The 24077-nt window shown below is 41.9% G+C and overlaps 1 protein-coding gene across 3 annotated transcripts in view; it reads right to left on the bottom strand.

The window, feature by feature from the left end:
- EPB41L4B (erythrocyte membrane protein band 4.1 like 4B) overlaps positions 1-24077 on the bottom strand; it is a 170248-nt gene that overhangs the window by 62630 nt on the left and 83541 nt on the right. For all 3 annotated transcript variants that reach the window (XM_040078806.2, XM_040078816.2, XM_040078825.2), the window contains 2 exons: positions 10159-10340; positions 4229-4344 (listed from right to left, as the gene is read on the bottom strand). In XM_040078806.2, coding sequence (XP_039934740.1) covers positions 4229-4344; positions 10159-10340 — 298 coding nt within the window. The remainder of the gene's footprint in view (positions 1-4228; positions 4345-10158; positions 10341-24077) is intronic.

Here is a 24077-nt window from a genome sequence, read left to right as displayed (position 1 = left end):
CCAGTATTCTTTGTGGAATAAGGTGTTTATGATTCTAACACAAACATCTGATTTAAAGGATGATATGAAAACAGAAGGGAAGACACAGGACATGGTATAGAAGAGCACTGATATTGAGTGATAGCGCAAAGGGCACAGTCTGGCATTGAGGATGCATGGCTATGAACAACTCACCAACAGCCAGTTAAGGTGCAGACCTGAACCTGAACAAAATTGGGTTTAGGGGCAATAAAGAGTGATGACATAATATATAGCATACATATGTAAAAGCCACTCCGTACAGTAAATTTGGGTGCAATGCAAAGATGTAGATCAATTAAGAAAGAGCAAGATGTAAAGGCTTATTTGAAAGCATGCAAAAGGACTCAAAGTATGTTGCAGTGTGAGGAGAAAGAAGAATAACATGACATGGCTGGATAGAACATTGGAACAGGCTGCCCAGGGAAGGGGTTGAGTCACCATCCCTGGAGGTATTTAAAAGACTTGTAGATGTGGCACTGAGGGATATTGTTTAGTGCTGGACTTGGCATTGCTGGCTTAAATGTTGGACACGATGGTCCAAAAGGTCTTTTCCAACCTAAGTGATTCCATGAGTCTGTGACCATCATAATTCCCGCTCTGATCCCACCAGAATGAAATCACCAATCTTAGGACCCAAAAGTGTAGGGAAAGGGTAAGCATAACACCAGGAAAAGAAATAGAAACAATTTGAAATGTATTATTAGTCTTTCTTTTTTATGCAATAATTACAGCTGGGCTAATAATTACTAGACTCCCAAGATTTCAGAGATGCTAACAGTACATTCTTGGCCTTACATTATACACATACACACAAAGCAATGGGGGATAGGAGAACATATTTTTCTAATGAAAGGCTTCCAAGAAGAAAATCAGAAATACATTCACAGCTATAACACTTAGGATTGTCTGTCTTGGAGATTAAGGAATCTGCTAGCACCAAAGGGCATGAAACACAAGTAGAAACAGACTTTCATCATTCAGTAGGTGGACAGACATGTACACCATACCAAACAGCTCTGGAAAAGAGGTAGGACACATTCATTCATCATTCCCATGAGACGAAGTTTGCTGTAGCAGACAATCGAATTAATTAACTGCAGAATCTAATTTACCCAATTTCTTGCTAATTCTCCTATGGGTCGATTATTAAGCCTGACAAATTCCAGCCTGAAAGCACTTTGCTTGAAAAAAATAACAATTAGCAACAAGTAAGGGAGGGAGTGAAAACTGGGACTCCACAACAGATGTGGATATGGTTGCTTTTTTTTTTTTTTTAATCAGAAATAGAGTAAACGAAACAGCTTTGTAACCACTTCACTGGTTTTATTTAAGCATAATATTTTGGAGGATGCAAGAGTAGGCCATAAAAAGCACTTAGTAGACCAGAAATCAATGGAGTGATGCAGGAGAGGAGTTAACGCTTCATTTTTTTGCCAGAAACTAGACATGTTGAACACTGATTAAAATCTGTTTGCTGCTGGACTGACTATCATAACCAAAGGAATTATACAGGCCCTACTGTCAGTTAAAAATTCTTGTCACAGTTTGGGGTTGCTCAATCTAGTCTAACCTTCCTTGTTGCCTTTCTGCTGGGCAGTGCTCCTATGGCGTTTCAGCCCAGGGTTATCTCAATATTTGCAGCGCGTCCCTCTCTTTCACTGGAGAAGTCATCTGCTGAGGCAACTCCAGACTCTGCTCAGAGCTCAGAGACCTGGTTTGTTTGTTTTAGCTCTGTGAGGTCTCTGTACACATTTTACCAGGATCTAGGTCAGATAATGGTGCTTGAAGAAACCACAAGTGAAAGGCCAAAAGAACTTCAGAATGATTTGTTGATCACAATGCAAGGGCTGGATCACTGATATGACTTCCAGTGGTGATTCTGGGCCAGTTTCAAGAGTACATAAAATTTTCAGATTGCTAAAAGTAATAATTATAATGAATTTTGAAGGGTTGGCCTCTTTTGCATTCACATGGTAGCTGCTGTTCGTGGGAATGCTGCCCAGTTCTTAAACCCAATCCCTCTATGACTGCCAGGGGAGGGTTTTCATTAGACAGCCCATGTCTCTAGCCTTGCCTTTTGCTGAGCTTCTGCCAGAAACAGAAGCATTTAGCAGCTCTTGGTGCTCATTACAAGACTTTCATCAGCTAAACTTTGACTGATGGCAGACTCATCGCAGCAGACACAGGCTGCATTTACTGTGCAGCTGCATTTATTGTGAAGCTCTGACTTATTATGATACTGGGTTCTGCTAATTAGTTCTTAAATAAATAATCCATCTGATTGTGGACAAGATTCTAGAGCTGTCAGGACAAGCCAAAGAAAACCTTTAATTATAGAAAAGCTGAGTCCTCCCTCCACTGACTTGCAGTGAATATGAACAAGTGAGAGGATCAGAGATCAGGCAGAAGTTGCAGGTACAATATTTGGGTTACTTGCACAGTATGGTGCAATACAGAACCAAAGTGTTTTAAGCTTTTGGTTTAAGAAAGAAGACAGAACGTAAATCTACTAATTTTGAAATCACAGGGGTACCATTAACATCACATCTTTGAATCTTTTGGTTTACCCAGTTGTGCACTGTGGTCAGTGTGGAGGGAGTCCTCTCACTTCTTCTGTCTGGCTCATTAAATATGACAAACTCAGCTCTCAGTGAGGACAGTCCTCTAAAGTACGTTTTGGACATGGCACCTGAGCAAATACCCTCTGCTAGGGTTTGGATAGAGTATCAGTAATCACAACGGAATGGCACAAGTCCTCTCACAAGGCCTGGGTGTTTGTTGGATGAGCCTGAGATGGAGAATTTTCCTTTGGCAAACTGTGTCAGTGCTTAACAAGCTTTGCCTATAAAAATCTGTACTTATTACCAGTTGAGAATTTCTAGAAGATGAACTTGAGAAATGTACATAGGAATAAAAAGAGACTTCTTTCCCATTTCACCCCAGTTTGTTGACTTTATGATTTATCTTTTTAATTCCCACTTGAGCTAGACAAAATTAACACTCCTTACAGGTGAAAACCAAATAGATTTGGGAGAAAGTCTAAAATATTCCATCTTCCTCTGTTCATTGAGAAATCTCAAAAAATTCATGACCCAGGTCATTACTTCATGCCTACATTAATAAGGCATAAGGACTGCAGTCCATATCTGAACTACACCACAATCCTATGACAAACACTGAACATGGTTCAAGGAAATCTTAATGATAGTAAATCAACTGCATTATGGAATAAATTCAATTAACGGTAATGTTGGAAAAAAGTTCCAATATTTAATTTTCTCATTAGAAACACCTGGCTCACTGATTTTTAGCCTTGACTTCCATCTCCTCATCCAGAGAAGAGAAAGATTCTGCTATACGGATATACTGTCCCTTTGTGCTTGTATTTTTGGTATCCTTGGTCATGTCTCCCTGGATTTTAATTTCCCTAACCCTTTTTGAAGTAATACCAATAACAAAAGGCTGCTTGTAAAACCAAGGTAAAGTAATTTAGTTGAGATCTTCCTTGAGCTGACAAAAAACTCTCAAAACACCACTTTTCTTTTAATAGGTCTGTAAAGAGGCACTGGAGGCCCAGACCCACCTCTTCTGAAGACAGTGGCAATGCTCTCATTGACTTCACAGGGTCCAGATCAGGACCTGTGTGGTTGCAAACCAGAGATCCTGGTCCAGATTCAGATCAAGGAATCCCACAGTTCAGGCACAGTGGATTTAGCCTCACATGGATACAAGGAGCAACTGACTTGCTGATCTCTGGCAGATACAGCAGGACACGGCTGTTTGGCCACCCCTGCAAAAACTGTCTCATAAAACACCCACTAACATCAGATGCCAGGGGGAGTTTATGGCATAACATGGACTCCTCATGTAGAAAAGCAAGATTTTTTTTTTTTTATCACTTAAAGTGTTGTTATTTTTTTACAGCTCTGGGCTGCCTAGATGACTAACTCTTCACAACTAAACTAAAACTATATCATAACGTTGTTGCAGCAGCTTCTGAAATTTTAAAAGGCAAAACTGATTGAAATGCTAAATCTAAAAACCAAATCCCAGTCCCAGAAGAAGATGGTGAGAGGTGATTAAAAAGCAAGCCAGTTGAAGATGAATGTTGATTTGAATTGGAGGTGAAAAAGCAACAGCTTTTGCATATGAAGTGACAGAGGTGCTCTGGCATATATATGTATAAGTATATATGTATATGCTATACCTTGTTCATGCTGACGTGCAGGGCTGGCCATGGTCCAACTACCTTCACGTTCTCCGTTTCTATTTTCTTCAGATGAGAAGTTTCATCATAAAGAAGGGGAAGTCCTGAGCTCAGTTCTAAAAGGATGCCCAAAAGAAAGAAAGAAAAAAAACACCGTCTGAGGGGAGGCTACGGAAGAACTGCAGAGCAAGACACTCAACTGCATTTGAAGAGACAACGGTTGGCAAAGCATCTTCTCTGTAAGATCCTTTAAAATGTTTCATAATTATGCCTGTTGGGTCATTTTGCCTTTTTCTATTTAGCAAACAATTCCTCCCCCTCCTCCTTCTCACCCATCCTTTCATTTCAGCAGAGCTTTTGCCAGCTTTGGGCTAGATGTTTCTCTCCTTACCTTCCCGCCGCCTCTACCTCCTCTATATTCTAAAACTTAGTTGACACCAGAGGGATTATTTATGCAGCCAAGGTGCCACTCTCAAAACATGTGATGTGTAAAGAGATCAGAGTATAGCTTTTGGCTTCTCTCAGACATCTTTATTTATATGCCAGCCTCTTTAAGACTGTTGTCAGGAATTTGCTGTGCTTTGTCAACAGAGATTTTGAGCAAGCCACTGATACAGAAAGACAAGGAAAAATACTTTTTCAGACAGCACTGAAAGGTCTCTGTCATCATCTTGGGGATGATGTGGCATATATATACATATTTGCAAGTACTCTGAGAAAAATAAACTTCACCATGTGGTGATTTAACAAATCTCTGTGTCCTTTTTTTTTTTTTTTTTTTTTTTCTTTTTTTCTTTTTTTCTTTTTTTTTTTTTTTTTTTTTTTTTTTTGCCATGGATTCTGGATAATAACTGTTGGGAACAACCCAGTTCCATGGAGTCTGATTCAAAGCCTACTGAAATCAATAAAACCTTGCACTGGCTGCAGTTTGGTTTGGATCAGGTTCTTAAACTGTCTTAAGAATATTAAATATTACTCACTCAAGATCTAATTTTACAGCTGTTTAAATATACATTAAGGGCTTTGCTGACTAGAGATAGGGATATAAGCAAAAATCTGGTTTTGGCATTAGTGAAACATTATCAGACCCTGAGGTAATAATGTCCTAGAAAGGGTTACAATATCAGCATTGACCTCCTCTTGGTGGTCTTTCATCACAGGTTAGTGTTGCCAGAGTTCAGCATTTCTCACATCACAGCTGCTTCTGTGCACATGAGACTGTGAAACTGCCTGATACCATGGGAATAAATTACCACAGCCATAAAATCAGACATGATGATGGGGAGTTTTTTTGAAGAAACACAATCCTTCTACTTTCCTCCTAAGAAAGTAAATAAAAGGGGGGTGAAAGTGCCTTATCTAAATTATTCAAGTTTGCTATTATTTAAAACTGATTTTTAAGCTGGTGTGGGTTTGTTTTGGTTTGGTTTTTTTGTGTTTTTTTTTTTTTTTTTTTTTTTTTTTGGGGTTTTTTTTGTTTTGGTTTTTTGTTTTTTGGTGGTTTTTTTTTTTTTTTTTTTGGTTGGTTGGTTGGTTGGTTGGTTGGTTGGTTTTTTTTTTGTTGGGTTGGGTTGGGTTGGTTTGGTTTTTTTGGTTGTTTAAAGGGAGAAAGGGAGAGCTCTGGAAGACAAGCAGGCCAGTTAAGGATTTTTACTCAACCTCAAAAACAAACAAAAGAAAAGGCAAAAAATTGAATTCTTACAAAAGGCATAAATTTCCTGAGTCAGCACTAAGTCTTGGCAAACACGGGCTTTCATTCCAAGAAAGGATCTGGCAGCACCATGGTTTTTCAAAGCACTGTTTTCAGCCTGAAAATAAGTCTGTGTCAGACCATTCTCTGCTCAGGGTTATGCAAGGTCTTTTGTAGCAACCTGCTCAGGAATAAAGGATGCCTTTTTTTTTTTTTTTTTTTTTTTTGAACTGATAACCTGCAAGCTCAGCCCAGAGCTCAAGAGGTAACCTGGGTCCCCTCTTCCCGTTCCTCATTTTCTGTCAAAAAAAATTCTGTGAGCTGCACTGCATACATGCTGGCATCTGCTCCCAGTGACAGCCCCAGCTGCTGCCTGTGAATCTGCTCATGTGCACCTGGTAATCCATGCACGACCTTGCCATGCCAATTAGGCTCAGGAAGCACTCACCCTCTCTTCCCTGTAAGGCCAGCTGCTGTTGCAAAGAGTGGGACTGGCGTTGTGGGCTATGCTGGGGGAAGATGTGCTGCACCACAAGATGTGATCTGTGCTCATTGGCTTTGAGGTGAAGAGTAGCTTCGGAAGTACAAGAATCAGGCTGAATGCAGGAAAACAACATCTTCTGCTGAGCTGCCTTCATAAACACACATGTCAGATTTATTTTGCTGGATTTCACTTCCTCCAGTAATTGAAGTAGACAAATTACTTGGAATGTGAAAAATCAGGCAGGTCTTGCCTGGGTTTGTTTTCTGTTTGTTTCTGTAACAAAGTCCTGTGCTGTGTGTTTGCTGGGAAACATGAACTAGTATTTAAAGGAACCTTGGCTGGGCACATTGTTGTTTCCCTGTGTCCTGCCATTGTCCCACTAATTGCACTGGAATTTTGGCATTTCTCTGAATAGATGCAAGAGGAAGAAAGGCAGATGCTTTCTCCCCCTTTCAGCCTGGTGGTGGGTACATATCAGTGGGTTACACGGTGTTCCACTTCAGATGAATTCAAAACCAGCTCAGAGCTCAGTGATGAGCCCAGACCATAGCAACTGGAACAAGTCACAAAACACCTGTGGTCCCATGGAAAAGCACAAGGTAGGCTAAGTGCTGGTGTCACCTCTCTCAGCCTTATGGGGAAGTTTCTGCTAGGATAGCATATTTGCCCCATGAGACCTTTTTGCTCTTCAGGCATTTCCACTTGAGATATTTTGGTCACAAGCACCCTCTTTCCTGAGAGCGTCCCCAGTTTAGTGACCGCTTACTTCCTAGAAACACTTTCCCAGCACGGGTCTTTCCACACAGCCTGGAGCCAGACATCAGTCCCCCATGTCCTCATGTTCCTGAGGCAGACTGCTGATAGGGTTTCCTCTCTGCCTGATTTTTTCTTGTCCCATGCACTGTGCCATGTCCTTGATAAACGGCCAATGGCCAGCACGCTCCTAACCATTTCAGTACATGCACCGTGAACCTTTCCCACAGGCTCTCTACAGGAGTTTTCTCAGCTGAAATAGCCTGAGCAGCATTTTAATGAAACCATTAAAAATAAACCAGCCCTAGTCCCCTGAGCACCAACCTCGAAAAGGCACTTAGACCTGTCACCCCAAGCTGCAAATGAGTAAGTCTGATTCTGTTTCAAGGGAAATGCTCCTACTCAGACTACCACTGCTCCCACAGCATAAACATTCCAGATATAACCATGGACTGGCTTCTCAAGGCAAATCAGCTTTGCACCTCCAGCCGGACGCACAGGTGCCTCAGAGGATCAGCAATGGGTTGCAGTGGGGCAGCATGGCAGCATTAAGACACCCAGCACATGGCATGCACAGGTGCCTCAATAGCTCAGCTGAGAGCAGTCAGCACAGCTGCACCACAGCCTCCCCTTGGAGGTGTACCATCCCTTTCCACTCCCTTAGGGAAACTGGGAATTGGCACTCGGTGCTACTGGCATTGGACAGGAGCCAGCACTGATTATCTTCTTCTGCATCAAACAGTTAGTGTTGACCAGTCTTCAGCAAAGTGAAAAGAAAGGTAAATCTGTTTCCAGCAACAGGTGCCATACACACATGGCAGCTGCCAGACAGGCCAAGGAGGCTGCTCCCCACCACCAGGGCCGGGTTTGAGGGAGTGGGCTCACTCTCCCCATGTCTGGGGGAGGACATAGAGCCTCCTGGGCCCCAGTTTCATCTCACAGGTAACACTCACTGGGCACAAAGAGAACTGCTCCCAATGTTTGCCCTTGTGCTCTTCTAGGCTTTTTCTAAGGTTATTTCTGCAATAAGGAAAAGCAGGAAAGCTGTGTGACCTGAGAGGAGAGAGGATGCTGGAATAGACACCCTGTGCTGTGTGGGTTTTTTGCTGTTTCTTTAATTACCTCCTATCCTGCAGGTGGGCCCATAGCAGGGCTGTGGGGAGCTGGAGACCAGGGCAGCACTGGGGCTGAAGCTGGGGCACCGGGAGTCTGACACAGAGTTATGGGCTGAATGTGGGGAGCCCCGAGCAGGGGGTCGGGAGAAGCAGGGCCAGCAGTGCCCTCTCTGGGTCGGGACACTCGGCAGCAGCAGAGCCGGCTCTGAATGAATTTCCTGGCATGCTTCAGCTCTAATTTGGGAAAGGAAAATATGGGCTGGCACACCGCTCCAGAAAGGTCACCGCCTCCCGCTGCGCCAGGCTGCCAGCCGGGAGAGGTTTTCCAGCACCGCCTTGCCAGCGCAGCCCACACCTGCGCCCGGCCCGGCGTCCAGGGCGGCCCTGGGACCGACCGGCCGGGCAGGCCCGGCGGCGCAGGCCCGGCGGAGGCGCCCGGAGCCCCGCAGCGGCACGGCCCGCGCCCCGCTCCCGGATGGAGCCAGGCCAGGGCACGGCCGAGATGCAAACACCTGTCAGCGGTAAGGGAGCGTCCAGCAGCCTGCTCTGAGCCTATACGGCTGTGCCGGGCAGGGGCTGGCCGTGCTCCGTGTCAGCCCCGTGTGCTTCCCAGCGTGAGGGTACGCTGGAGTGCAGTGTACCGTGGGTGGAAAGCAACGCATCTTCGGGTGGTTGCTCCTAAGGGAGTAGCTTCATCAAAAGCCCAGCAAGCAAGTTATATTGCTGCTTAGGATTCCTTCCTTAAAGGTCTACAATGTCTTCCATTTTATTTCTTGAGCTTCTCTCCTAAAAACTATTGCACTCTCTTGGTGAAAGAAAACTAAAGAAAATGTTTCTGATCTTCTGAAACAAAGTGTGATTAAAGTTCTCGTCCAGACAGATGCCTGTGCAATACTGCTGAGGTGGGACAGCTTAGACTCAGGATCACAGTACAGTCCAAGACCCTGGTTTCAAGAATTTGAAATTTGTGAGATTAACTGACCAGGGTGAAAGATTCCGTAACGGATAGCTATCTTTTCTGGTCATTTACAGTTATGAAGGCAAAAACTGCACAAGGGAAGAACTTCCTAGAGGCAAGGAATATAATAGACCATGTCTTGTTTTGCCCATCACCTGACATTCTTACACACATCTTCAGCATCTGACACACTGCAGAGAGCAGTGATTGTAAATCTGGAGAGCAGGAATTAGGACTGCTCAATGACAGGGATGTTTCTCTTCTAGTTCTTGTTTAAATCTACAAAGATTTGGCCGTACCCTTAAATTGCTTGCACACGTTCAGCAGCAGAGACTTCCACCCAAACTCCCCAAGACTGCATCAGGAATGGATAGGCTTTTCTCCTCATTGCTTTCCACAGGCCAAGAATTTCTCCACTAAGGAAGCAAGAATATTCCAGTGTTGGTAGCTAAAGCTTTCAATTGTTCCAATTACCCAAATTAGGAGCAAGATGCTCTATGTCCAGTGCTCCAAAATTTCTGCTGCCTGTGCCCAGACATGAAAACAAGATCCAAAAAATGATGGCTGAGGGCCAGCTGGACAGGATAGCAAAAGACAATAGCAGATGAGGGCAGGTTTGTGAAACTATACAAACAAATAGTAACAACAAAAAAGAAGGTTGTGCCAAGTAGTTAGAGTCAGTATCTGTGAATAATGGGGTCTTTGTTCAGCTATGGAACACCCACCTAACACCAAATCCCACAACCCGTAGCAAACCAAGTAAATTGCAAATCTTGTCTCATTTGCACATGTTACAAAGCTACCACATAATAGCAGGAAGCACATTCTTCAAGGAGGAAAACCAAAATGCACATTGTTTTCCTTTCCTTTCCTTTGCCTCACCTGAAAACAGCACAGTCACTGAAATAACAACCACTGCAGTGGACTTACTGGTTGGGTTTGGAACTGCAGAAACAATGTCCTTGCTTTCGGGAGCAAGGGCACCGTAATTGGCGTGGTGGTGGTGATGCCGATGGTGGTGGTGGTGCCTTGCAGCCATTTTTGTGGTGTATGGAGTTCCACCATTCTCCTCAATGTTGAACGGATGCAGATCGCTGTTGTTCAACGGATAGCTACAAAATAAATTCAGTTCAAATTAGAGCAGCAAACAGTAGCACCAATTGTACTTTTAGAGAGACAGAGTGAAAACTTTCTTGGGAAAAAATGCACGGGTTTTTTGTAAATAAAAATTTTAATGAGGTATATCCCAAATCTTTTACCATTTTTCTATCTCCGCAAGATTTATCTGATGAGGAAAAAGGATGCCTCTGCTTATTGGTATGACTTTAAGATCAGAAGTATTTTTGATTTTGCACACTATACAATCTGCTAGAATCTTTCCTGGGATAGGAAAGTCATCAAGCAGAAAACAATGACTCCTTTAAAGTGAAATTGTCCAATAAGCAGACCAAGGAACAGTCTCAGAGTAACACTACATTCCTGAGAATGTTCAGGTCTCTAAATTTATGGTGCAAAATAGCTATATAAAAAAAAAAGACTTAGGAAAAAAAATTGATAAATGAAACATTTTACAGGTAACAACATATAAAATAGCACTTGGTCAGAAAGGCATTGTACCTGTGCTGGTATAACTAGTTTGGGTTTTTGGTGGGGGCGTTTAGTTAGGAGATCAATTATCATCAGTCTACAATAGCTAGCAAATTGGGACACATTGACATTTTAACTCATCATCTCTGAGAGGTGACAAATTACACTGCTGCTTTTCTTCATTAGCTTTAACTGATGCTGTTTCGGTTATTGTTTGAAATTATGATGAATTTCTAGAAGTGATATTTTCTCTCCATTCCAGCAACCAAAGAAGATTGAGATAATTCTACATAGATATTGCAAATGACTTGAATGTGTGCTCCTCAGAGGAGTGCTTAAAATTTTTGTAAGGTTTTAACTTATTCTATAGTAACGCATTAGACAGTAGTTGCAGTCAATTCATTTCAACAAAAGATGAATCCCCTGACTATTTGAAATACACTAAAGAAATTATATATTCAGCTGCATGGGTTTTCAGTTTGCTTTTATTAATAACAGCAGCCCCAAAACCAGACAACATGAAATGAAGGCAAACCGAATAATTAAAGGAACAATGAATAAATTATACCTAAGATACTTGCTACATATGTTCTCTGCAGATTACTTAATGATTCAAAGCAAAATTAACCAGTCATCTGCAAATAAACACATCTGTATCCTTTCCAAAGTTATACTGAAACATGCAGCTTGGTACATCATTAATAACTACTGTCTTCTTGGTAACAACTTCAGACAACATGAGGTTTCTGACTGCGTTCTAACTGAATCATACCTTTATTCTGGTGGTTACATTTTGAAAGCAGAAGGAGGGGAGGGGAATGCTGTATATATTAATCTTGGCAGGTTCCCGGCATGAAGCAACCACTGCCAATAAAGGCCCATCTGATGCCTTTTTTGCCTTAAGGAAACCATACAAATAGGTGTCTGATCCACAGGGGACAGCTTTTGTGAGCTCAGATAAGCCAGGTCTGGTCTGTCTTTTCAAACCACACTATATCTTTACTGCTATAATCAAATCAAGCAAGTGTCTAGAGGGGGAAAATGGTACAGGCTAATGAGATTGCACACTAATTGTAGCAGCTCTCTTTCAAGGGCCTTGGATTGGTGTGACATTTTTTGACTGAGAGGATAGGTGGTTTTGCTCACATGGTTAAAACCCTGCTGGGAAATAAGTGTGGGAGTGGAGCCTCAGCACATCTTTTTTTTTTCCATCTGATTCAATTTTCTTCAAGACCCAAACCCCTATGTGTTGGGAGTTTCATTTCATCCACTGGAAGGCTGGTTTTGCAGATTTTCAATTGGTCTTTTAAAAATGAATCACACCAAATCCTTACACTGACTCCTCGTACTGCTACGGGCCCAAGGTATCTACCATGCTAAAATGAGAAGGAGACAAGCAACTGGACGAGCCAACTGAATTGACCTCTGGCATGAGGGAAAATGTGCCCCAAATTCTCCATATATATTTCTTGTCTGTCCAAAGAGGAGAGTAACATGTAAAATGTAAAATGCAGGGAGACCATTACGTCAAAGAAGTTAAAAGCTATCCCAGCCAAGCTGATGTTCAGCTACGCACTGAAATCCTTGAGGACTCAGGTCACAAAGCTCCAGACAGGGTTTCACTACCCGGGCAGTGCGCTCCGATGTGAAATCCTATGTTCAAACTGCCGACCCATGCAAGAGCGTGTGGTCATCTGCACTCTTCCAGGGCTGAGAGCAACTGAGAGATGTCGAGGCAAACTCATCTCAGGGTCAGTCAACTCCTGCACGTTCAGTGCGTATGAAGTTGGACATTTGCACAGATGCCCTTGCTATCAAGGAGTTACTGAACAATCAGAAACAACAGGCCTTGCAGCAGCCCCAGAGCCTGCAAACTAGAAAACCTGACAGTACCCGAACAAAAATATCCTAAGTAATCAAAATCCCTTTTCTGTGTACTCTCTCATATATATTTTAGGGTCATACTAGGTATCTTACTGTAGCTTCTACAAGGTGACATCATTATTATTATCTCACAACACATTTTTCACTTTTCTGTTCTTTCACTGTCTTAAATATAGAAACTTGACACTTTTCCACTCAATGCATCGTTTTGTCACTAACTTTTCTATCTACTGCTTGCTTCTAACTGGCTTACCTGAATAGAAAACATGTTCATGCATCCTTCCCAATCCATTGCTGTAAATAAATCACCACTTTAGTGAACCAACTTTTTGACCATATTCTAAAGTATTCATATTCCTGACCTCCAGGAATTCACACTTGCTCCCCAGACATCAAATAATGCTGTCAGACTATGCGCATTACGTGGACAGGCAGTATTTTTCATCCTTTCTCTTGCACCTGCCTTCTGGTCATTTTAGTATGCCCATGTCACACCTTTGATTTACTTTTTAAACATCAACTGGCTGTCCTGCAGGTTTCCTCTTTCTCTGCTGTTATTTTCCTGTGTGGCTTTCTCAACAAGCTCCAGCTGTTTCTTATACAGACGGCTCCTGTCCTTCAAGGAAAATGAGGCAGGGCCCTACAGGCAAGTGTGCAAAAATATTTCTTTCTTCTTTGTCCCTCACTCAGGAGAAAGCACTCCTGAGGATTCAGTTTCTGGGGGCTGAACCTTCAAAAAAAGCCGCTCAGTGTTCACAAGAAGGTTAGTACTGCCTTAGGTTCAAATTCACATCAGTTACTTCCTTCTGACCAAAAAGGCAGCACATTGAGGAACAAGGCAAATAACACGTATCTAGTAATTTCCTTTTCTATTTTACAGTTTTCATTTACATAACTAGTCCTCTCAGTTTTACGCTCCTCACGCTTTACCCAGAAAGCTATTTCCAGTTGACATTCTTAGATTTCATGTGCCCCAGTCACCTACTACTTTACCAAACTAAGTCTCTAGTGCACAATTCACACACACAACAGTGTTAAGAGGACATAGGAAAATGGAGAGAAGAAAAGTTTTTGAAAGCCTTCAAAACCAAAGTATGTGAGTCTGTGTTACCTGAACTGAACCTCCAACACCTTCACTAGCAGAGGCTCCATGACCCTCCTGTGCAATCAATTTCAGTGTCTCAGCATGTCTATACTTATTTTTTGTTTATCCTGTCTCCTTTACTGCAATTTAAGTCACTATTTTATCTCCCATCCATCACAGACATGGTAAGAAAGTTATTTCTTGCTACAGAAGCCTGTGTTTTTGAAAATGGCCCTACATCTCCCCTCAGGATCTGAAGAGCTCTGAATTCCTCAGCTGCCCCTCACAGGTCGCACATTCCCTACAGCTCTGAGACATCTTGCCATCCCTGTCCACTCAGCTGCCCCCTGCTCTGCTTCCAACGTGTGGTGCTAAGAACTGGATGCCCATTCTAGGTGAGGCCTTGCGAACATGTTTCAAAGAAGAAGGGATGCTTCCTATGTCCTGCAGGATCTACTCATGTTTATACCCTGGAACATGACATTTTTCTATATAGCCTGGGATTTGATTCATGTTTAACTTGTGATCCTCAAGAACATCAGATCCTTTCCTAAACTGGCCAGGTTTCCAGCCCCACAACCTCAGCTGTGACACATTACTCCTACCTAACAGCATAAACATTTCTCCTGAGCTGTGTCCTAAGCTTTCTGATGTGTTAAGATGAATACCTGATCAGGACTTTTCTCTCATCCATCACAGGCCCAGTATGCAAGTACTCCTATTTTGATGTAATCCGTGAGTGACAAGGTTTTTTGTTTTTTTTTTTCTAATTGCCTTTCCTTGCCATCCTCCCAGCTGCCATCCTCAGCCTGCTGTAGAACTTAACTGTGTAGCACTGCAGAGGCATCTTCCACCTGTGCCCCAGAGCAGGCTTGCTCCTGCAACCTGCCCATGTCCCTCTTTCCCCACTCTTCCTCTAGGGATCTTCCACCTGTCTGAAGTTACACTTGGAGAGCAAATGGTGGGGCTTTCTTCTCTCCTCTCCATGGAGAGGCTGGAGGGGCAATAGCAGAAAGCAGGCTCAAACTATCATGCCTTGTGGATGACTCTATGAGTTTAGACCTTCCCTACTATAGCTGAACAATGGTTTAAAAATATCTCAGGCTTCTAGGTCTGATTGTGATAAGTAACCTTCGACAATTACCACACCAACCTCTATTTGCTTTGAACATTCCTCCTGCACCAAACCACTGCAATTTTCTAGTATTTAAAAAACCTCAAACTTTCCACAAACATCTTCAGAACTGCTCTCAATCCTCCCCCATCTTTAGCTCGGAGCAAGCCTGGTGTTGATTTGCACAGGTTTTGGTGGCAAAAATTCACACTGCTGGCATTGTACTGAATGTGCTGGAAGATGTATCACCCATTGCTGTATCATTACAATACTTTCTCCAGCATTGAAATGGGCTTTAGATGCGCTCCCAAATGGCAGCCAGGGGAAGTGTTGCAGTGCCTGTTAATATATATGTGTATTAATGTGCATGCAATGAAAGCAGCCATTGAGTTTGAAACTTCAGTGTGGCAGCCCGGGGGAGGAGACTTAACAGCTATGCTAAGCCAAATGTTCATTTTTGGGTTTAGTAACTCCCTTTACTGGGAGGAAGGAGGGTAGACTCTGGGTTAATTCCCAGCCAATGCTTCAAAAGCAGTTAAAAAAAACCAAAACAAAAACAAATAAACCAAAATGAACTTTTATCTAAACTTCTTTTAATCATATTTTGAATCTCACATATCACTTGCTTTGCTAAAGCATGGCAAATGGCACAGAGAGAGAAGGAATTTTGCGTTCTCTGAGAATGTACCTATGGAGAGGAAAGAAGAAGAAGTGAGGGGATAGGAAGAAGGCAGTACATGTGAGTATCACTTAATGACCAGGGCTATTGGACTGAAGCAAAAGACTTGACCCAGCATCGCACGAGAAGGGAACACAGACCACAGCAGGATGACTGCAATAACAAGAGGGTAAACTTTCATTTTGCAGCCAAGGACTGGGACATATAAAAACAATGAGTATTCCTAAGTAAAGGAAAACTGGGATCACTAAAACCAAACCTATGCTTTTTTTTTTTTTTTTTTTTTTTTTTTTTTTTTTTTTTTTTTTTTTTTTTTTTTTCCCCCCTGCAGCATGTAACAAAGATCTCTTTGCTAGCCGGAACTGGCTTCTTGAGCTGTGTGAATTGTAACTAAAGCTAGCAGTGCAGTTACACTTCCATGCTCTGCTCTGACACCAGGACATCACACCTGGCCCATTTGCTTCCTTCAGGGAAGGCATGGAAAATTGTGTTACTTTCTTTCCCTGATGCCAGGGATGATCCACAGTCCCCATCAACTCCTAGGGACACTTTAGAAAGCAGAGCAGGCAGCCAGCAGCCTTCTCCCTGACAACCTTCAAATTAAAGAGAAAATTGTAATAGGGAAATATATATTAATAAATGGTGATGGAAGCCTGCTGTAGGATACAAGATGCTGAACTAAGTTTTGAAGCAAGATAAATCTGCAATTCTCCACAAGAAGAATAAAGCCTGCAGCAAAGTATGTTCTAATAAAATACCAAGGAACAAATCTGGACTCGATAAAGACATTGTCCTCATAGATTTCACCTTATCTGCATAAAGATCATTAAAAAAATACTGTCTTGCAAAACTGTCATGCAAAATATGCCCACTGGGGAACTAAGCTTGCTTTTATTCATTTACAAATGCTTTTAATTAACACTAACAACAGCTAATGATATTTAATCACCTGTCAAAAAAAATTCATTGTCCCAGATGACCTTGTGGGTGAGAAAACACTGAAAAGCAGACATAAAATTTTCTAAGACCAATAAGATCCTTCCTCAAATCTGCTGCCTTCCCCTTTCAGAGAGAGGCAATGTATTCTTGTCCTTAAGAAATAAAACAACTTGATGTGTCTAATCCAAGCAAGCTAGCAGAGGTTAAAACTAAGCAAACTGAGGTTTGCTGAAGTTAAAACAGGAGCAAAGCCAAGCAAGGAACTGTGGCCTCTGAGGTAGCCTGCAGCTGATCGCAGGTTGCTAACCATGGTGCAGCTTTTCCCACTACTAAATAAGTCAGGTGCTGTGAGCTAAGCACATCCCTGTCTCATCTCTGCTGCGCTCAGTATCACATTTCTGCCAAAGGATGCAGAGAGAAGCAGGCACAGGCCTGAGGCTTAGCTAGGAGAGGAGAACACGAGAAATCACAGGATGCGACAGAAGTTGCTGGACACAAAAGGTGAAGGCAGAAGCACCTAAAAATTGCTATAGCGCATGCCCAGAAGAATTGCTGGAATTCACAGGTACTTATGGTAGGGACACATGAGCAGTGGCCAAACATCACAGAGCTCTGAAGGGGGAGTATCAGAGTCCCTTGGGTGAGAACAACCTTGCAAGGCCAGCACTGTCTAGGAAACTCTAGTTTCTTAGAAAACTGGAAACTGTCTAGGAAAATCAGTAACTCTGTGTAAGCCCAAAGTACTGTAGTAGCTTTGGGATACTTGAGTATGGATTTAGCAAAACAAGGAGCAATGCAAGGAAAAAGCAGGGGTAACCGCGAGGAGATAAAAGAAAGAGGTGAATTCATGTGCAGGATGAATTTCATTCAGGATGCATGTCAGAAAGGTGAGAAAAGTGACCAGCCCCATGTAAGCAAGCTGCTGGTCAGTCAGCTTGGCTGGTCAAGCTCCGATCACCACAGTCCAGGTCATCTTCTCAACAGTTGTCCTATTTTCTGTGGAGGTGTATGCATCGAGGGTGGAGCTCTCTGTGCTGCCTCACATTTGTGAGCTGCTGTTGGTGTATGCAGCTGCTGCTCAAGGTGCTGCCCTTCACCTCCTCTTCTTGCCAAGGCTGGCTGAGTGGGTGCTCAGTGAGCATTTACATCTCTGGAATCATCTCATCCTGGGCTGTGAAGCCAGGAACTACAGCAGCCTTGCATCTAGCAGATTAGAAGAGTGTAATCCCTTTAGCCTTGAAGTCAATCCACTGGATTTGGCTTCCCTTAACAATATCCTCCCATCTTACAAAATCTCCTCTTTGTCTCCATCCTTATTAAGCTGAAATTCCTTGGGAAAACAAACAAAACCCCTCACTCACACACAAAGAAAAAAACACCCCCCCCCCACAAAAAAACCCCAAAACAAACAAACAAAAAACAAACAAACAAACAAACAACCCCCACAAAACCTTGTTTTAAAAGTAATTAAGCAAACTGTGTAGTTTTCATGCTTCTAAATTATACTAATTCTGAATTCTGCTAAAGCTTTACAAAAAAATATGCTGTCTTGTGAATTTTCAGTAATTTGGCATAAATTTAAAGTCCAGAGTGAACACGACTGACTCCATTACCATACAAATGACTTCTTTATAGGTTATAGATTTTTGCCCTTTTAAAAAGACAGTATTAACAAGTAAAAGTAGTACAAAATCAATTACTCAGCATAGCAAGGCCTCTCTTAATTATACTTGCAACCTCTGCCCTCTCTCTGGGCAGGTTCTCACTTCAATACTTGGACAACTTGTCTAACTTATAGCAGGAAACTGTTCATTTTACCTTTAAAGCCATTTTGACAGTTTGTTGTTGTTGTCTTTGTTTTTTGGGGTTTTGTTTGTTTGTTTGGTTTTTTTAGGTTGGTTTTTTTTTTAAGTCAGAAATTGAGAATGAGACACACACACACTAAATGCAACCACTGAAACTGAAAATGAGTAATAACAAACAAAGGCCTCCTGGGCTCAAAATTTTGATATAGAAGCAGCATCCAATTTTACATTCAAGTTCCTTAAACTTTGCTTCAAATCAGCCTTTCAACTGATTCAGAGAGCCCCAGGTACTGAAGACACAGATGCTGAAATCACAAAGGTCCCTTGCTGCTTTCATTCCTCTTCTCCATTTTCAGAGTTTCCAGCAGAATCCACTGCTTTTCATTTTCTAGTTACTTTCTTTTGCACATAACACTGTAAAACTCTGCTTCTCTCAAACTCTCTACTTGAGCTTTTTGTTTGCCTGACCCATTTTTTTTCCTGAGCTCTTCCTTCCTGTTTGACTCCTATATTCCTACTGATGAGAAAGACTGTTCTCGGAGGCACCGTGATGCTGCCTCTGCTGCTTGCCAGCAAGGCCTTAATATTCAGGGCCTTGGCCCCTGGAGATGAAAAAAACCAGCCACTCTGTCATCTGTTTAGGTACTGAGATCATTACTATGCAATTACACAATTCAGAGAGCACTAGAGGTTCATTAATGATTTGTATTTCTACTTCTCTAAGGAAGACAAAATTGCAGAAATTGGTAATGGCAGGTAAGCTACTGTGATTATAACTCCAGCAGAGAGCGTTATGGGTTTAGCGAGGAAAAAGTAACTTATAAATAATTAGCTTCTTATCCGGAGTTTAATTGCATTAGTTCAGTACTTCCTTCTTCTAATTAGGTGTGGCTAATTTTTTCATTTTCATTGTGGCTTGGAAAGTAGTAGATGTTTTTCACTGCCTCAGTTAAAAAAAAAAAAAAAAAAAAAAAAAAAAAAAAAAAAAAAAAAAAAAGTAGTTTTTATAATCCATCAACATAAGACATTGGTAAGCCAGGAGCTAGAGGTTTTCCAAACTGTTCCTGTATGAAACATCCATTCTTGTGTAATCCAAAACATCATCTTTTGTACAATGAACTGCAGATTTTGCTGTTTGATAGTTTTAGAGATAAAGGTCATACTATTAGTGCTATGAAAGGAAAAGGAAGAGGAAAGGGAAGAGGAAAAGAAAGACAAAAATGGAAAAGAAAAAGAGCCCAAGCACATTACAAAGATAGTACATTCATAGTGGAAATATAATTATGGTGACAATTTGAAAACAGTACCCTAGGGGCACTTCCACTGGTTCCCATAGCCACAGCTCAACATTTATCCTTGTTTTAAATCGGCAGATTCCTCGGTTCTGAGAGGGTGTGATGATTAAAGCAGTCATCATGAACGCTTCTACTGCTAGTGACAAACTAGATTTCTTCTGAAGAGATACAGGCAACAGATCATAGAAGATAAGGCACCAGCAAACCCAAAGGCGTATCCCACAGTCACTAGAAAGCTGTTGTGCAAAAAACCCACAAACCAGTAAAGTAACATTGGGTTAGGCTTCTTATCTTCACCAATCTGTGTGCAAGGTCTGCTAAGATTCTAACTGAAGGGGGAAAAATCATCTTTAGGAAAGCTAGATGGAAGATAAAGGGTTGCTTTTGTTTTTTAAAAATTTCTTCTTTCTGTTCAAAACTGAAAGTATATTACATGCATAAATTTAAAGCAATATGCAAGTTATTACAGATAGGCTTGGAATTCTGTAGCAAGATACTCATATCTGCAGGGGACAGCGCACAGGGAGGCCTGACACGTAAACTTTACAATTAAATTCAAATTAACACTCATGAAATCAGCTCTGTGAAATAAGTTGTTTTGCTTTAAAGTACAGTCATGAAACAGTCATTAGTAAGTGCTTGAGAACAGCATTTACTCTGCAGCTTTATTACTGGAAATGATTCATATCAATGGAAGAATTCCAACTGAATTAGCTGTTGGGAGTTTTTTTTGGTTTTTTGGGGTTTTTTTTGTTTGTTTGTCTGTTGTGGTTTCTTTTGGTGATGCAGCAACAAGGGCAACAGAGCATACACTGAGGAAGGGAAACTCTTTGGCCAGTCACTTCAAGGTACAAGAGTAGGTAGAAAACAAGGAAAGCTGAACGACGCCTTCATGATCACCACACACTACTTTGCCGTGTACGGCAGGAGGTAGACAGAAAAGTGTGGCCCACCTGTCCACATGTTTTTTCTGATCTGATTTGACTAGGGTTGTTTTTTTCCAAAAGTTGAATCCTTCTACGTGCCTGCTGAGGAAGGAAGACTGATTTTCCTGCAGGTTCTTCGACACTAAAACTTGGGAGCAGCATAAGAATACTGTGATTTTTCCAAGCACGTGCAGTTTGATTGTAATGTAGGGAAAAAACCCAATTTATTCTGAAATAGTTCAAAATCTCCATCCTCACAATGTAGCAAAAGTCTGGTTGGGGTGCAGAGTGTTAGATCAAGCTGGCTCTCATGGTTTCATGGCTAGCACATGAAATTCCTGTCTTAACAGAAGCCAGGGTCCTGGTGGATCAGTGCTCTTTCAAAGCACAACACACAGAGTCTGAGGTAAATTTAAAAAAATACATTTCCTAATTTATGTCCATTAATGCTGGTCTGTAGCAGCTCTGGCACCAGCAGTCTCTTTAGCTGACATTAGCAATGCTGCAATGACAGCATTCCCCCTCTGCAAGTCTGTTTTCCTTGGTTCTCTATTGTAGAGTAATAGGAAAACCTCTCGTTGCCAACAGTCATTGCAGGGGTCTGGAGCGTCAGGCTAGATGGATGTGCATCAAAACTTCTCTTCTTTGACGTAGGTAGAAGCCTGCCTGTTTGATACACAAATTGAAAAGATTCCTCCTCTGAAAAGAGATGATTGCAGTGCTGAACTCTCTCCTCTCTCTCAGAGAGCCCCATCTCTCCAACTTTGATGCCTGAAAAGCAGGTGATCTACTCGGTTTCATTTTTCCCCAGCTGCCTTTGATGTTCCCTAGCTCATCCCTCACCAGCAATTGAAGTTCCATTTCCAAAATTACTTGCAAACTCTGACACTATTTCTCTTGCAGACTGAAGAGACATCTGCAGCACTCATCCAGAGGAGTAGAAAATCGCATTTTACATCACCAGGCCATAATCTGTGCTTTGTTGCCATCCACAATGTGAGAAAACATCCTCCTCTTGGTCAGTTTGCATGAGTTCAATGATAACATGGTCCAGCAAGACTTAATTCTTTCCTTTAAGTATGCAAACCCCTGACTGTCAGCTTTAGAAATGAATTATAAAACCTGATCCCTTTGTTCACTTTGCCTGTGACTCACATCAACTAGAGAAAAAACAGCTGAAAATGAAAGTTTGAAGAAAAAGCCCACACTAAAATAATATATTCAAAGTGACAACACTTTCAGTATTGTATTTCAGGTATCACATTTCAGTATTCAATATTAGTCATTATAGTTTGCATGCCAGGTCCTGGCTGGGGCTGAAAAGTGATGCATTTCAGCTGGTGTTACAGATGTGGTCACAGTGTCACCAGCTTTTCAATTCCCCCAGCAGTTCCCAGGGGAGAGGACATGGGATCACAGTTATAACAAGGCAAAGGTAATCAATCCCCCTGCAAATCCAAATACACAGAGCATAGAGCCAGGCCTGAGCCCTGCTAGGGAAGACCTGATTTCCAGCTTTTTTAAGCACAGGAGGAAGGTGGGCAGGGAGATGATCAAAAGATACTCTCAGCCAAGTTGTATCAATCAATTCTCTAGCACAAGGAAGAAGCGATTCCTGTTGGACTTCAGATGCGTGTAATTTCTTCAATGCCTATAGCTATACTCAGACTTCCCCTCCATCCCCCCACCAAGTTGATGGAAGGATAGTGTTTATCACCTGCAGTCAGATTACAGAAGTTTCTAAGTGTATGCTGGACTTGCAAAAAGAAGGTTTCAGACAACAAACATACTTCAGAACAGGGTGGAGAAAGTTTGCACATGCAGTACAATGGGTACCCTTGAGAACACGCTTAATTTGGATTAAGAAGGTATTACCTCCTTTAAGCAATTTTCAAGGTTTTTTTTTAAAAAAACTAACTTCCCTCTGTATATTTAGAACTCATTTAAAACGTATTGTCTTAGAAAGACTGTGTAACATGCTCTTTGGTAAAAACTGCAGCATTTCTTCATGAGGAACTCCTAGGTAAAGTAATTCAGTCATTCAGTACATAAACACTCACATACCAGGGCCATCAAGTTCCTGTATTGAGTTTGTGCCTATAAACTACCAGAGGATTCCTGTAGCAGCACAAATTTAAGATGTAGATTGATTTTCTTTGACAGAGCTTTTCCAATATTTTAAATAAAAATTGCTGCTGCATTTAACAACAGACTTGACCAAACATTTTCCACTTTTCTTCTCTCTCCCCTCTCTAAACATGATCTGGTTTCAGCTGCAGTGTTTTGTGTTGCTTCAAACAAAAAAAAATGTAATCCTAACATTTCAAGACTTCTATGACTTGTTAAAAACAAACTGTCGTGAGTTACAACTGTGCTAATTTTAGGGGGGAAAAAGGCCAATGTACTTTTAAATATTAAAAGCAACTCTCTTATACTACCCTGTTCAGACAGATACCCATATCCATCTTTGTTCAGGTAGTGTAAGCTGCACAGGTGAGAGCAGTACTGGGGTCAGAGAGGAAACAGGCAGATATGCTTCCTCTTCCCAACTGCATCCTAGCCCATTTGCTACAGGAAGCCAGCTATGTCTAGAGGAAGGGAAGACAGATCTCTTCTTACCTAGCTGCTCGCTCCGTGACTTGGCTGGTTCAGATTTCTGCAGACAGCAGGGAGGATGAGGGCTGAACAAGTGAAAAGGGAGTGCAGAATGTGTGGGCTCCTTCTCCAGAGAAGCAGAATGACAAGTGCTTCCCTCGAGGCAACAGACACAAACTGCAGAACACACAAGGCCCACAGGTTCTTCACCAATGTGCCTGAGGCTTTTTAACACTTACAGGACCAGTTGAGCCTTGTGCTGTCTTTTCTTGCAGTCTTGTCAGGGAATGGATCCCTCGTTCAGTGCACCTTCAGCAACAAACCAAACCACACGTAACAACACAGGATGAGGTGGAACACTGGCAATAAACCACATGGAAGCTGACAAAGTTATATGACAAGAATGATACTGTATTATGAATGTAGGTGTGTAAATAATAAAGCATCATTGCCCCACACTTTAATGTGAGTATTCAAAAAACCTTCCTCCGGAGTGCTTTCTGTGCAGCAGCTAAACTAGACGTCTGTTCCAGCGGCTCCAACGAAGTTTCTTTTTCTCCCTTTCTTAAATAAAATGCTGCTGAAACAGAGGAAGACTAGTCTGGGGAAACCGAAGTCAGCCTCTGTGATTACACACCTTAGGCTTGCTCTGGCTTTTTCACATCTCAGTGCACAATTACTCCACTGTCTTCCCCTCTCTACAGATTGTACTGGAAACATTGATCCACCACAGCATTAGTAACTACAGGGGAAATCAGGTAGAAGCTTATCTACCAACCCTCCCCCAAAAGCTTTCAAAACCAAATAATGCATCATAACCAGATCAACAAGATTGACATTTTTTATTTGTACTTAGCACATACAGGAAAGATCAAAACAAATAATAAAAGATAGCATTTGTAAACAAATGTATTTCACAAAAAGTTATAAACTATCAAATT

This window comes from Hirundo rustica, chromosome 1 (assembly GCF_015227805.2).
Source record: "Hirundo rustica isolate bHirRus1 chromosome 1, bHirRus1.pri.v3, whole genome shotgun sequence".
Lineage (NCBI taxonomy): Eukaryota > Metazoa > Chordata > Aves > Passeriformes > Hirundinidae > Hirundo > Hirundo rustica.
This window is presented reverse-complemented; position numbering and strand designations above follow the sequence as displayed.